Here is a 15,278-nt window from a genome sequence, read left to right on the forward strand (position 1 = left end):
CGTGTGGAAGCGCCCCCCCCCCACCCCCGAGAGCTCGTTTCCTTGCACTTTCCAAAGGCATACAGGTTAGGGTTAGCAAGCCATGGCCGCACTTGAACGCTGCCCCCAGCACGGCCTTGGACTGTGTGGTTGTTTACACAAATGATGCATTTCACCGTAACTTTCAACATACATGTGACAAATAAAGCTGATATTATCTTATCTTCCCTGGACAGGTGGAGGGGTCTCCCAGCTGACCGGGAACACCACGACAACGGCAAACGGCAGCTCTAATCCTAGCAGAGCTACTCAGGGGCCAAAGCCCGATTCAGCTCACAGCATTCCCGCCTTCCAGGGGGGCAGGAAAAGGCCCAGTATTCCCAGCACACAAATGATGATAAATATCCAAAGGAAGATCCTGTCAATCACCATGGCAACATACTTCCAATCTTCCTTTACCTGCAATAGAGAGCAAGAAGTTCCCAGATTACTAGGGCAACCATGTACGTGCAGGAAGAGCGCTGGAAGTCAGTTCCTGACCTCTGATTACCAACCACTGGAGCAGGAGGTAACTTGCTTAAGTAATTCAGTAACCATAACGTACGTGGATTACCTATCGCGCAAGTTGAAAGGGTGGTTAAGGTGGTGAGTGGTGTGTTGGTCTTCGCTAGTCAGGGGACTGAGTTCAAGAGCCACAAGGTAATATTGCAGCTCTATAAAGCCCTGGTTAGACCACAGAGTTTTGTGTCCAGTTCTGGTCACCTCTTTATAGGAAGGATGTGGAAGCTTCAGAGAGGGTGCAGAGGAGATTTACCAGGATGCTGCTTGTATTAGAGAGCAGGTCTTATGAGGATAGGTTGAGTGAGCTAGGACTTTTCTCTCTGGAGTGAAGAGGGTGAGAGGTGAAATGATAGAGGTGTACAAGATGATAAAAGGCATAGATCGAGTAGACAGTCAGAGACTCTTTCTCAGGGTGGAAATGGCTAATACATGGGAACATAATTTTAAGGTGATTGGAGGAAAGTATGGGGTTGTCAGAGGTATGTTTTTTTTTGGTTTTTTTGTACAGAGAGAGTGATGGGTGTGTGGAACACCCTGCCAGGGGAGGTGGTGACAGAGGCAAATACATTAGGAACATTTAAGAGACTCTTAGCTAGACACATAGACGATAGAAAAATGAGGCTAGGTAGGAAGGAAGGGTTAGATTGATCATAAAGTAGGTTAAAAGGTTGGCACAGCATCGTGGGCCTGTTCTGTGCTGTAGTGTAGTGTCCTGTACTGTGCCGTAGTGTTCTGTAATGTAGTGTGCCGTGCTGAAGTGTTCTGTAGTGTTCTGTGTTCTATGTGAACTCTACATAAGCTGACAAAGACTGACAACCAATGAGCAAAAGACGACAAAGTGTGGAAATAAAAATCATACTGAGAACACGAGTTGTGGGCAGCCCCTAAAACTCTCTCTGCTGTTTCTCTCGACACCACCCCCCCCCCACCATGGTGTCACTACTCACCGAGGAATCGGCGTCCTCTGCACGGAGGTGGTCAGCGATGTACTGGACACCTTCCACTGCTCTCTCTATTGCAGGGTCCAGCATCACACTCCTGTCCTTTCTGGAACTCTCTCCACCTGCACGTCGCTTCCCGCCCGAGGCTCTGCCCCTCTCTTTGCAGGCACGCTTGCTCCTCGATGTGGATGAGGTGGTCCGGGCGTAGTCTTCACCCTCATAGCTTGGAGAGTCAGCTATGGGCCTGGAGTGGCCATTAGCTTGGGGACAATCCTCAAGCAGGTCACTGTACTGGACAGTGATACACTGGCGTCCAGCGCTGGTCAGTGGGTCACCCACTGGCCTCCCATCAGACTGCTCACTTGCCTGGCAGGGAGTGTGGCTGATGGGTGCCGAGTGCTGGTGGCTGACCTTCGCTCGGTCGCCCATTGGCACAGTGCACTGAACAGCTGGCAGCTTGCAAAGTACCCCACACTGCAGCCGTGCAGAGGCCAAGGACGGTCGATCAGATTCCCAGTCAAGGTGCCTCCGGCCATCTTCAGCCGAGCGACCCACTGCTGCGTAGGAGAGTCTGAGCAGTTCCCTGCAACTGCGGCTCGCGAGCGGGGGCCTCTCCATCAACAGGAGGCGAGGGATGAGACCGAGGAAGGACCTCCGCACCCAGCCAGGCATGGTGTGGGTGCGGGGCGAGCGGTGGTGGACGTTCAGCACGAACACCGTGATGATAATAGAGAGCGTGACGAAGATCATGGTGAAGAGGAGGTACTCCCCGATGAGGGGGATGACGAGCGAGGTGGAGGGGATGATCTCTGTGATGAGCAGCAGGAAGACGGTGAGTGAGAGCAGGACGGAGATACAGAGGGTGATCTTCTCACCGCAGTCTGATGGCAGGTAGAAGACCAGCACAGTCAGAAATGATATCAGCAAACAGGGCACGATGAGGTTGATGGTGTAGAAGAGGGGGAGCCGTCTGATGATGAAGGAGTAGGTAATATCTGAGTACACTTCTGCACAGCACTCATACTTCTTGATGTTGTAGTTCCCGATGGCACTGACGATGGCCCACTCTCCGCTTTCCCAGTAGTCCTTCTGGTCCACGTGCCTGTGCATGCTTATTAGATCAATCTTGGCTTTGTCAAACGTCCACGATCCAAACTTCATGGTGCAGTTCTGCTGGTCGAACGGGAAGAAGGTCACGTCGATGTGGCAGGAGCTCTTGTAGATGGCCGGAGGGACCCACCGAATCCTGCCGGTGTGGAACAGGTGGGCTTTGGTCAGGTGAGTGACTGCAAAGTCCCCGTCGGCACTACGGGAAGAAAACCCGACAGCGTCAGCAAAGGTGAACACAAAGACGGAATCATGAAAGATCTCCACCCTCCAGGCCAGACCATCTACTCACAGCTACAACAAGCCTGAAGTCCCACACCACCAGGTTCAGAAACAGTTATGCTACAACCACCAGGATCCTGAACCACAGTACTGAGCTGATTCCACAATCTACAGACTTTACAGCCCATAGTGTTACAGTATGAAGGCAGCGATTCAGAGCTACAAGTCACTTCTTCAATCAGCATACACAATCGTAATCAATACAGCAGCACCATGCCATGTCCACTCTGATCACTTTGCACCACCATGGACTTTGTGTTCCTTTCTGTTCTAATTGTGTTCTTTCTGGAAAAAACTTTGTGTATAATCTGTTTTCTGGTCTATGTATGTAAACTAATCCTATGTACTGACTATCTACACTCAGTAGCCACTTTATTCATAACCTCCTGTTCCTAATCAAGTGGCCACGTTTGTGGCCTCTGCTGCTGAGACCATCCACTTCAAGGTTGGACGTGTTGTGCATTCAGAGATGTCCATGTGTAACACTTGGCTATATGAGTTACTGTCAGTTTGAACCAGTCTGGTCATTCTACTCTGACCTCTCTCATTAACAAGGTATCTTCTGCCACTGAACTGCCGCTCATTAGATTTTTTTTTGTTTTTCTGCACTGTTGTCTAAACTCTAGAAACTGTTGTCTGTTCATGTCCCAGGAGATCAGCAGTTTTTGAGATACTCAAACCACCCTGTCTGGCACCAACAATCATTCCACAGTCAAAGTCACTTAGATCACATTTCTTCCCCATTCTGATGTTTGGTTTGGTCAACAAATGAACCTCTTGACCATGTCAGCATGCTTTTATGCACTGAGTTGCTGCCACCTGATTAGCTGATCAGGTGTACAGTGTACCTGATAAAGGAGCCACTATTTATATTTATTGTGCGTTTTTATTCTGTTCTTTATGCTGCATCAGCTCCAGATTGGGAATGTGGTCGGGATGTGAGGAATGCGGTTGGGATCGCAGGCAACGCAGTCGGGATCGTACGGTTTTTATTGCCTCTTAGCTCTGGTATCACCCTTGTCAAATTTTCACCATCTGTCTGCCCACTGTTCAGAACATAGACCCAAGCTGTGCCCAAATGGCAAGAGTGACAATTGACAATCAGGTTCACATGACGTGAAATTTGTAAACTTAGGAGCAGCAGTTCAATGCAATACATATCTAGCAGAGAAAAAAATAATAATAATAAATTAATAATAATAAGTAAACAAGTAAATCAATTACATATATTGAATAGATTTAAAAATGTGCAAAAACAGAAATACTGTGTTTGAAATAAAGTGAGGTAGTGTCCAAGGGTTTAATGTCCATTTAGGAATTGGATGGCAGAGGGAAGAAGCTGTTCCTGAATCACTGAGTGTGTGCCTTCAGGCTTCTGTACTTCCTACCTGATGGTAACAGTGAGAAAAGAGCATGCCCTGGGTGCTGGGGGTCCTTAATAATGGATGCTGCCTTTCTGAGACACTGCTCCTTAAAGATGTCCTGGGTACTTTGTAGGCTAGTGCACAAGATGGAGCTGACTAGACTTACAACCCTCTGCAGCTTCTATCGGTCCTGTGCAGTAGCCCCCCAATACCGGACAGTGATGCAGCCTGTCAGAATGCTCTCCACGGTACATCTATAGAAGATTGAGTGTATATGTTGACATGCCAAATGCCTTCAAACTCCTAATGAAGTATAGCCGCTGTCGTGGCCTTGCCAAGTTTTCGTAACGTTTAGCCTGGTCTCTCTGCTTATTCCATTTTATTTGGAGACACAGCATGGTGACAGGCCCTTCTGACACAACAAGCTCCTGGCACCCCACACGCCATGTGACCAATTGGCCTACATGCCAACCGAGCACATCCACTGTTTATTAACACTAACCCATAGATCTTTGGAGGGTGGGAGGAAACTGAAACTCCCGGAAGAAATCCGCTTGTTCGCAGGGAGAATGAGAAAACTCCTCGCAGACAGCTGCGGGAATTGAACCTGGGTCACTGGTTCTGTTATAATGTTACACTAACTACGAAGCTACAGTGCCGCTTTCCTGGGGACTGAGCCCCAGTGTTCATGCTCTGCAGGGAGGGACAAGCAGACACCAGCTGTAAAACAAAGTCATGCCATCGCCTCGCCACCCACTTGTTGTAAAGGATGATGTCAGGTCTCCAGAGAAGCTCTGATGGAACTCTGATTGAAGTCACGTTCTCATATTCTGAGGGGTCCCAGCGGAGCTTGAAGTCATTCCATTCCTGAAAAATTGATCAGAAAGATCAGGTTTCAGATAACGCAGGATGCCATGGCATGGAGCTGCAAGAGGAGGTGGAGGACCACGAGGAAAACAGACCTGCTTTACCCAGACGTTGGTCGTCATCATTTGATTCTTTTCATCCTGCGCGGAGAACACAAGGTGTCACAAGTGGAAAACTTTAAACTGAATAAAGTATATGAGCAATTTGTATATCCTCCCCGTGACCGCATTGGTGTCCTCCCAGGGCTCCAGTTTCCACCCACATTCCAAAGGTTATAAGATCCTAAGACACAGGAGCAGAATTAGGCCCTTTGACCCATTGAGACTGCTCCATCATTCCACCATGACTGATTTATTTTCCCTCTCAACCCCATTCTCCTGCCTTCTCCCCATAACCTTTGACACCCAGACTGATCAAGGACCCATCATTCATTCATTATGTGCTGAGTCATATGATGTGGGTCATCATGCTCTTTCCATGACCATGATTGTTCTTGGCAAATTTTTCCACAGAAGTGGTTTGTCATTGCCTTCTTCTGGGTGGTGTCTTTACAAGACAGGTGACCCCAGCTATTATCAATACTCTCCAAGGTTGTCTACCTGGCGTCAGTGGTCGCATAACCAGAACTTGTGATATGGACCGGCTGCTCATACAACCTGCTCTCATGGCTTCATGTGACCAAGATCGAGGGTGGGGGGGAGGGGGGGATAAGCAGGTGCTACACCTTGCCCAAGGGTGACCTGCAGACTAGCAGAGGTTAGGAGCACCTTGCACCTCCTTTGGTAGAGACACCCAAAGAACCTATCACCCTCCACTTTAAATATACCCAATGACTTCACCTTCACAGCGGTCTTTGGCAATGAATTCCACAAATTCACCCCCCTTTGGCTGGTGAAAATCCTCATCTCTGCTCTAAATGAACATCCCTCTCTTCTGAGGCTGTGGCCTCTGATCCTAGACTAACCCATTATAGGAAACATCCTCTCCACGTTCGATAGGTTTCAATGAGATCCCCCCTCCTTTTTCTAAAATCCAGTGAGTAGTAGATTAATTGGTCACATGGGTGTAACTGGACAGCAGGGGATTGTTGGGCCGGAGGGCCTGCTATTGCACTGTACCTCTAAATAAAGTTAAAGTAAAATGAAGGAATTAATAAAACCTGTATTATCTCTGGGAAAGTTCTGGGAACATTGCATGATGAAACTGAATATTAGTTGAGGAGTTTTACCTGACACTCTGAACCAGAGGCTGCAGAGACCAGAGCACTTAATCGAACCCTGACACTCCCAGTGTGCGACTGGGGAAAGGGTGAGATATTTGACCTCTGACTGACCTGCCTCATTCCATTTTTGGGGATCAGCTTTGGGGTTAGCTGAGCATAGTGGAGACTGTGAAATGTCTGCACTGGCTGGATTTCCCATTGGAGATGGACCGGGTCTTTGGAGATGATTCCAGCACCACAGGAAGGAGTTTGAATTTCTGAAGTTCAGACACTCGAGAGTACTCCAGAGTCAATGGGGCCTCTCTAGACCCCAGACCCTCTCCAGGACAGGCCTTCCCCCACTACCCAGCAAACTAACCCCCCCATACACTCCAGGATACCCCCCACCCTGTCAACACTCTCAGGGATGCCCAATACTACAAACCCCTGACCCTTACAGGGATGCCTCACCTCCAGCCCACCCTCTAACCATATCTGGAATGCCTTCTGACCATCTATGGGATTCACCCCACCACCCTGACCACCTCCAGGATACCCTTTCTGATCTTTTCTGAATCATCCCCCAACCCTCTCCAGAATACAACCCAATCCCCACCTTCTCTGGGGTGCAGACACTTCAATGATGTAACAACAGCTACTTTTCACGCAATGAGTCACCGAACTTAACTCAGAAACGAGTGACGGGGCCACCTCATTTCACTGTTGGCTGAGGCTCCCCTCATCCAACCGCCCCAGGCTGATCACCGATCATTTACATCCTAGCAGGGTGGCCAGGGTCGCATCAGAGAGACACTGGCTTCACACGGACAGCACTCCCTCAGCCACACACTAAATCACTCACTCTCCAGGTTAGTCTGGGAGTCAGATCAAAACTCCACGATTGACACCCAGGACGGGACTCTACCCCAATTTCACAGAGAGGATGGAGTCCCTGATTCACAAGGGGGACTGGTCTGTAAATATCTCTGACCAACAGCAATGGGAGATCAGAGTCATAGATCACCACAGCACAGAAACAGGCCCTTTGGCCCATCTAGTCCATGCTGAACTATTATTCTGCCTACTCCATCGACCTGCACCTGGATCATAGCCCTCCATACCCTTCCCATTCGTGTACCTAGCCACAACAATTTAAGTAACAACTGCAATGAATATAGAACAGTATAGGGTCTTCAGCTTACGATATTGTGCCAAACCTTTTGACGTACTCTAAGATCAACCTAACCTTTCCTTGCTACATAGTCTTTTTTTCTATCATCCATTTGCCTATCTAAAAGTTTCTTAAATGCTTCTAAAGTATCTGCCTCTACCACCATCCCTGGCAACATGTTCCACACACCCACCACTCTGTGTAAAAAACCTCTGACAAGCCCCACTGTATTTTCCTCCAATCACCTTAAAATTATGCCCCTCCCATATCAGGCATTTTATATATATATATAGTGGGTTTATGTTGATGAAGCGAATGGCCTGCTTACACTGCAGACTGTGTATCTGTCACCTTCCCACCCCTACAACACACACAGGTACAGAGCAAGACTCTGAGCTGTGTACGCTCTTGATCATTCCAAACCCATTAACCAACCAACCAACCTTTCCCACCACCTCTCATTTCATCCACGTACCACATCTACCAGTTGAGCAATGGACAGTCCGAAGTGGACGAAGACAGTGTCAGAAGAGTTGGCCACGGGTCGGGATAACTTGTTGTAGCCGGTGAAGAGTGTCTTCAGCAATAGCTCCTCCGGCTGTGGCTGACTTCCCTCCTTACAACAAACTGACAACAGAGAGGTTATTCAGTAACAGAGCACACACCACCTTCCCCAGAACATCCTGGTGCAATTCTACACTGGCATCCTCACATCAGTCATTTCTGTCTGGTTTGGTGCAGCATCCTCTCACAAGCTACGGAAACGACAGTGAACAGTCAGGTCAGCTGAAAAGGTCACCGGCTGCAGTCTACCGTCACCTCAGGACTTGTATGTGTCTGAGAAAGAGGCGACCAGGAAAAACCACTGTGGACACTACCCACCCTGTAGACCGCCCTTTCCAAAAGCTCCCTTCTGCAAAGTGCTGTTGAGTTATTAAAACAAAAACTTTACCCCATCTTAAAAGTTTCTTCTCCAGCGAGTGAATCCGATTAAACATTCTAGTTACACCCCCACCCCCTCTGTTATCCCATCACTGCACTGCAAGCATTTTAAACCATGTTTTATAATGCTGTTTATACGGTCAACACAGTGCCTAGAAAAAGGTTTCAAACCATCGCCCTCCCCCGGAAGTTTTCATGTTTTATTGTTTTACAACATTGAACACAGTTTGGCTTTTTTGACACTGATTTGGCTTTTTTGACTCTTTTGTGTCAAAGTGAACAACATAGCTCTACAAAGTGATCTAAATTAGTTACAAATTTAAAATACAAAATAATTGATTGCATACGTATTCACCCCTTTCAAGTCAGTATTTAGTAAGGCTGCACCTTTGGCAGCAATTACAGCCTCGAGTCTGTGTAGATAGGTCTCTATCAGCTTTGCACATCTGGGCACTGTAATTTTTCCCCATTCTTCTTTACAAAACTACTCAAGCTCAGTCAGATTGCATGGGGATCATGACCTTTCAAGTCCAGTCACAAATTCTCAATTAGATTGAGGTCTGGACTCCGACTTGCCCACTCTAGGACATAAATTTTGTTCTTTTTAAGCCATTCCTGTGTAGCTTTAGCTTTATGCTCATGGTCATTGTCTTGCTGGAAAACACATCTTCTCCCAAGTCACAGTTCTCTTGCAGACTGCACCAGGTTTTCCTCCAGGATTTCCCTGTATTTTGCTGCATTCATTTTCCCCTCTACCTTCACCAGCCTTCCAGGACCTGCTGCAGTGAAGCATCCCCACAGCACGATGCAGCCACCACCATGCTTCACAACAGGGATGGTGTAGTTTTTGATGATGTGCAGTGCTTGGCTTACACCAAACAAAGCATTTAATCTGATGGCCAGAAAACTCAATTGTGGTTTCAAAAGATCACAGAACCTTTTTCCAGCTGACTTCAGAGTCTCTCAAATGCTTTCTGGCAAACTGTAGCCAAGATTTCATGTGAGTTTTTCCAACAGTGGCTTTCTCTTTGCCACTCTCCTATAAAGCTGTGACTGGTGAAGCACCTAGACAACAGTTGTATGTGCAGTCTCTTCCATCTCAGCCACTGAAGCTTGTAACTTCTCCAGAGTTGTCATAGGTCTCTTGGTGGCCTCCCTCACTGGTCCTCTCCTTGCACGGTCGCTCAGTTTTTGAGGATGGTCTGCTCTGGGCAGATTTACAGCTGTGCCATATTCTTTCCACTTCTTGATGACTGATTTCACTGTACACCAAGGGATATTCAGTGACTTGGAAAAATTTTCTTGTATCCAAATCCTGACTTGTGCTTTTCAAAAACCTTTTCATGGAGTTGTTTGGAGTGTTTGTTTGTCTTCATGGTGTAGTTTTTGCCAGGATACTGACTCACCAGTAGTTGGGCCTTCTTCTTCTTCTTCTTGTGTTGTTTTATGGCAGTTGGCAAACCAGCTTTAAGGTGCATTACTGCCACCTGTTAGACTGGAGTGTGGATCATTGGATGAACAGGAGAAGGGAAAAGAATTGCATTCCCTGTATCCTACATAATAAACCTGAGTCTTTCAGCTACTTCATGATACGGATCTGTATTTCTCTTGATTTCCCACTTAAAATATCTTCTATACCCACATCAGTTTTTTAGTTTATCTTAAGCGCTCCTATCATCTTCACTCTTTCTTTTTGATACTTCTTACATTTTATCAATACATGTTCAACTGTTTCTGGTTGATTACAGTATTCACACAACCCAGCTGGATGTTTCCCTATTCTGCGTAATGTGTAATTAAGATTAGAGTGTCCAATTCTCAAACGACTGACGATCACTTCTGTCTTTCTATATCCACTTGACAATCTTTTGTACCTGACGTGCCTCCGTATTTTGTACAATTGTCTCCCTGTTTCACTCTCATCCCAATGCTTATGCTCCTCAATACGTGTTTTAATAATGCTCTTGACTTCCGCTTTGCTAAGAGGGAACTGGACCTCTATTATAGATGATTTGAGCGATTGTTTAGCTGTACTATCCACCTTTTCGTTACCCTCCACTCCACAATGAGCAGGAACCCAAAGAAAGCCTACTTCTACCCCATTTTTGGTCAGTGTATATAACTTGCATAGAATCTCCAATAAAATATTCTGTCTACTTTCCGATTTTCTTGATTTGATCGAGGTTAATGCAGATAAACTGTCTGAACAGATTACAGCCTTTTTGATATTATTTTCTTCTATCCAAGATAATGCACTCAATATTGCCATTAATTCTGTTGTATACACTGATAAATGGTTTGATGTTCTTTTCCTGATACTAGTTTTGCACTGAGGAATGTATACTGCAATACCTGTGTGGCCAGATCTAGGGTCTTTTGATCCATCCATAAATATTACAAGTTCATTTCTAAAATGCAAGTCTATATATTCTTGTACTATCTGTTCAATTCCATAGTTAGACTTCTTTTTTAAAACAACACACATAAAAGTTGCTGGTGAACGCAGCAGGCCAGGCAGCATCTCTAGGAAGAGGTACAGTCGACGTTTCAGGCCGAGACCCTTTGTCAGGACTAACTGAAGGAAGAGTGAGTAAGGGATTTGAAAGTGGGAGGGGGAGGGGGAGATCCAAAATGATAGGAGAAGACAGGAGGGGGAGGGATGGAGCCAAGAGCTGGACAGGTGATAGGCAAAAGGGATATGAGAGGATCATGGGACAGGAGGTCCGGGAAGAAAGACAGGGGGGGGGGGACCCAGAGGATGGGCAGCGGGTATATTCAGAGGGACAGAGGGAGAAAAAGGAGAGTGAGAGAAAGAATGTGTGCATAAAAATAAGTAACAGATGGGGTACGAGGGGGAGGTGGGGCCTAGCGGAAGTTAGAGAAGTCGATGTTCATGCCATCAGGTTGGAGGCTACCCTAACGGAATATAAGGTGTTGTTCCTCCAACCTGAGTGTGGCTTCATCTTTACAGTAGAGGAGGCCGTGGATAGACATGTCAGAATGGGAATGAGATGTGGAATTAAAATGTGTGGCCACTGGGAGATCCTGCTTTCTCTGGCGGACAGAGCATAGATGTTCAGCAAAGCGGTCTCCCAGTCTGCGTCGGGTCTCGCCAATATATAAAAGGCCACATCGGGAGCACCGGACGCAGTATATCACCCCAGTCGACTCACAGGTGAAGTGTCGCCTCACCTGGAAGGACTGTTTGGGGCCCTGAATGGTGGTAAGGGAGGAAGTGTAAGGGCAAGTGTAGCACTTGTTCCGCTTACATGGATAAGTGCCAGGAGGGAGATCAGTGGGGAGGGATGGGGGGACGAATGGACAAGGGAGTTGTGTAGGGAGTGATCCCTGCGGAATGCAGAGGGGGGGGGGAGAGGGAAAGATGTGCTTAGTGGTGGGATCCCGTTGGAGGTGGCGGAAGTTACGGAGAATAATATGTTGGACCCGGAGGCTGGTGGGGTGGTAGGTGAGGACAAAGGGAACCCTATTCCTAGTGGGGTGGCGGGAGGATGGAGTGAGAGCAGATGTACGTGAAATGGGGGAGATGCGTTTAAGAGCAGAGTTGATGGTGGAGGAAGGGAAACCCCTTTCTTTAAAAAAAGGAGGACATCTTCTTTGTCCTGGAATGTAAAGACTCATCCTGAGAGCAGATGCGGCGGAGACGGAGGAATTGCGAGAAGGGGGTGGCATTTTTGCAAGAGACAGGGTGAGAAGGGGAATAGTCCAGATAGCTGTGAGTGTCAGTAGGCTTATAGCAGACATCAGTAGATAAGCTGTCTCCAGAGTCTCCAGAAAGATCTAGGAAGGGGAGGGAGGTGTCGGAAATGGACTAGTAAACTTGAGGGCAGAGTGAAAGTTGGAGGCAAAGTTAATGAAGTCAACGAGCTCAGCATACGTGCAGGAAGCAGCGCCAATCACCTCCCTCCCCTTTCTAGATCTTTCTGTCTCTATCTCTGGAAACAGCTTATCTACTGATGTCACCACTACTGATCCCACCACTAAGCACATCTTTCCCTCCCCCCCACCCCGCTTTCCACAGGGATCGCTCCCTACACGACTCGCTTGTCCATTCATCCCCCCCCATCCCTCCCCACTGATCTCCCTCCCGGCACTTATCCGTGTAAGCAGAACAAGTGCTACACATACCCTTACACTTCCTCCCTCACTACCATTCAGGGCCCCAGACAGTCCATCCAGGTGAGGCGACACTTTACCTGTGAGTCGGCCGAGGTGATATACTGCGTCCAGTGCTCCCGATGTGGCCTCCTATATATTGGCGAGACCCGACGCAGACTGGGAGACCGCTTTGCTGAACACCTACGCTCTGTCCGCCAGAGAAAGCAGGATCTCCCAGTGGCCACACATTTTAATTCCACGTCCCATTCCCATTCTGATATGTCTATCCACGGCCTCCTCTACTGTAAAGATGAAGCCACACTCAGATTGGAGGAACAACACCTTATATTCCATCTAGGTAGCCTCCAACCTGATGGCATGAGCATTGACTTCTCAAACTTATACACACATTTTTTTTCTCTCTCTCCTTTTTCTCCCTCTGTCCCTCTCACTATACCCCTTGCCCATCCTCTGAGCTCCCCCCCACCTTTCTTTCTCCCTAGGCCTCCCGTCCCATGATCCTCTCCTATCCCTTTTGCCAATCACCTGTCCAGCTCTTGGCTCCATCCCTCCCACTCCTATCATTTCGGGTCTCCCCCTCCCCCTCTCACTTTCAAATCTCTTACTAGCTCTTCTTTCAGTTAGTCCTGACGAAGGGTCTCGGCCCGAAACGTCGACTGTATCTCTTCCTAGAGATGCTGCCTGGCCTGCTGCGTTCACCAGCAACTTTGATGTGTGTTGCTTGAAATTCCAGCATCTGCAGAATTCCTCGTGTTTGTGTTTCTTTTTTAGAAGTTGTTGCAGGTTTTTATCTACTGTATGCATTGTAAAGAGCCATGGAGGAACATCAGATATTGCAACTGGAGGGATATATTCCATTTCGTGTAGACTATATTTTTGTGCTGCTGCATCCCTGATCCATCCAAAGCTATTATAACTTGACTTATTATGCTCCCAGCAGTCTTTTAATGTAGCTTTAGCTGGATGTGAATAGTTATCTCCCATGATGTTAACCCAGTAATTTAGCATTAGCTTTATTCTTCTAAGTCTTAATGGCATTTACCCCATTTCGACTTGAAGAGCTAATATAGGTGATGTTCTGAAAGCACCACTGCATATCCTGAGGGCCTGAGCTTGCTCAACATCCAGCATTCTTAAATTACTTTCTGCAGCAGACATGTAAGCTTCACTTTCATAATCCAATGTAGCCCTCATTAAAGCTTGATAAATATTTAGTAGCGATATCCTGCTCACACCCCAGTCCTGTCCGGCAAGACCCCTCAATAAGTTATTTTTTTTACATTTGTTTGTAATTTTCTCGATTTGCTTTTTCCATGTAAGTTTCTCATCAAATAACAAACCAAGGAACCGAATTACCTTTACCTGCTCTAATTTTTGTTCATATAATTTCATGGAAACTGGTTTGTGACTTCTTGAGAAACATATCACTTGCGACTTACTTGTAGACAATTTGAAACCCCATTTATTTGCCCACTCCACTTTATTTATTGCATCTTGCATCTTCCTTTGTATATAAATTAAATTTCGTACCTATAAACCCATAAAGCCCCGTCATCTGCATACGAGGATTTCCCCACACTATGTTCAACTTGCACAAATATGTCAATTATCACTATGGAAAATAGTAATGGACTGCAGACACTACCTTGTGGTGTTCCGTTTTCAACCGAATATGTCCTGGAGTACTCTGTTTCCACCTTGACTTGAATTGTTCGACCAAAAAGAAAGTCTAGAACCCAATTATATAATCTTCCTTCCACCCTTAGTTCTTTCAATTGAATTAACACTCCCTCTTTCCAGAGCACATCATATGCCTTTTCTATGTCAAAAAATACCGCCAGGACCATTTCTTTATTTGTTCGAGCCTTCCTAATTTCAGATTCCAAGCTAAGTATTGAATCTACTGTAGTTCTTCCTTTACAAAAACTGCTTTGGTAGGGAGAAATAAGATTTCTTTTTTCTAGGAAGTATGTAAACCTATCAGTTATTATTCGTTCCATAAGTTCACCTAGCTGTGAAGTTAGTGCCATTGGTCTATAATTTGTTGGGTCTGATGAATCTTTACCAGGTTTTAATACTGGAACAATAACAGAATGTCTCCATGCAGTTGGTAGTTCACCTATTTCCCATATTTTATTAAACAGTCTCTGTAGAACTAGAAGTGCACTTCTTGATAAATGCTTCAGCATTATACCCCATACTTGATCCTTCCCAGGAGAAGTTGGCCGTGCATTCAGAATGGCTCTTTCTCTTTCTGTTATGCTAATAAGTGTATCCAGCATTTCTTCTGATGTTGCTCTTTTGTCTGTAATTCCTGAATTTTGCTTAAGCCTCTCCTCCCTTTGCTGTCTAGCCTCGACTGTCAAATTCTCCGAGCTATGTAGGTTTACAAAAGTCTTTGCCAATATTGCTGCTTTTTCTACATTGTTAATTGCCATTTTGTCCTTACTTTTTAGCACAGGAATTTCTTTACTATTTCTTATACCATTCATTTTCCTTATCATGCCCCATATTTCAGACAGTTGAGTTTCTCTTCTAACTTTGTTACAGTACTGTCTCCAAAATGCTCGCTTTGCTTGTCTGATTGTCTTCTGAACTTCTGCTTGTGCTCTTTTATATTGTATTAATGTTTCTACCGAATGTTGTCTTTTTAACATTTTAAATGTTTTATTTCTTGCTTTTATAATTCTACTACATTCACAATCCCACCATGGAACATTTTTCCT

At 46.2% G+C, this 15,278-nt stretch overlaps 1 protein-coding gene across 1 annotated transcript; it reads right to left on the minus strand.

The window, feature by feature from the left end:
* Window positions 1-312: 312 nt before the first annotated feature.
* LOC140210707 (neuronal acetylcholine receptor subunit alpha-4-like) lies at window positions 313-14,107 on the minus strand. Its single transcript, XM_072279924.1, has 6 exons — window positions 14,083-14,107; window positions 7,949-8,100; window positions 5,197-5,241; window positions 4,992-5,101; window positions 1,488-2,787; window positions 313-438 (listed from the first exon to the last, which is right to left on the minus strand). The coding sequence occupies exons 1-6, from the start codon at window positions 14,105-14,107 to the stop codon at window positions 313-315; spliced, it is 1,758 nt and encodes a 585-aa protein (XP_072136025.1).
* Between the last annotated feature and the right edge of the window lie 1,171 nt (window positions 14,108-15,278).

This window comes from Mobula birostris, chromosome 2 (assembly GCF_030028105.1).
Source record: "Mobula birostris isolate sMobBir1 chromosome 2, sMobBir1.hap1, whole genome shotgun sequence".
Lineage (NCBI taxonomy): Eukaryota > Metazoa > Chordata > Chondrichthyes > Myliobatiformes > Myliobatidae > Mobula > Mobula birostris.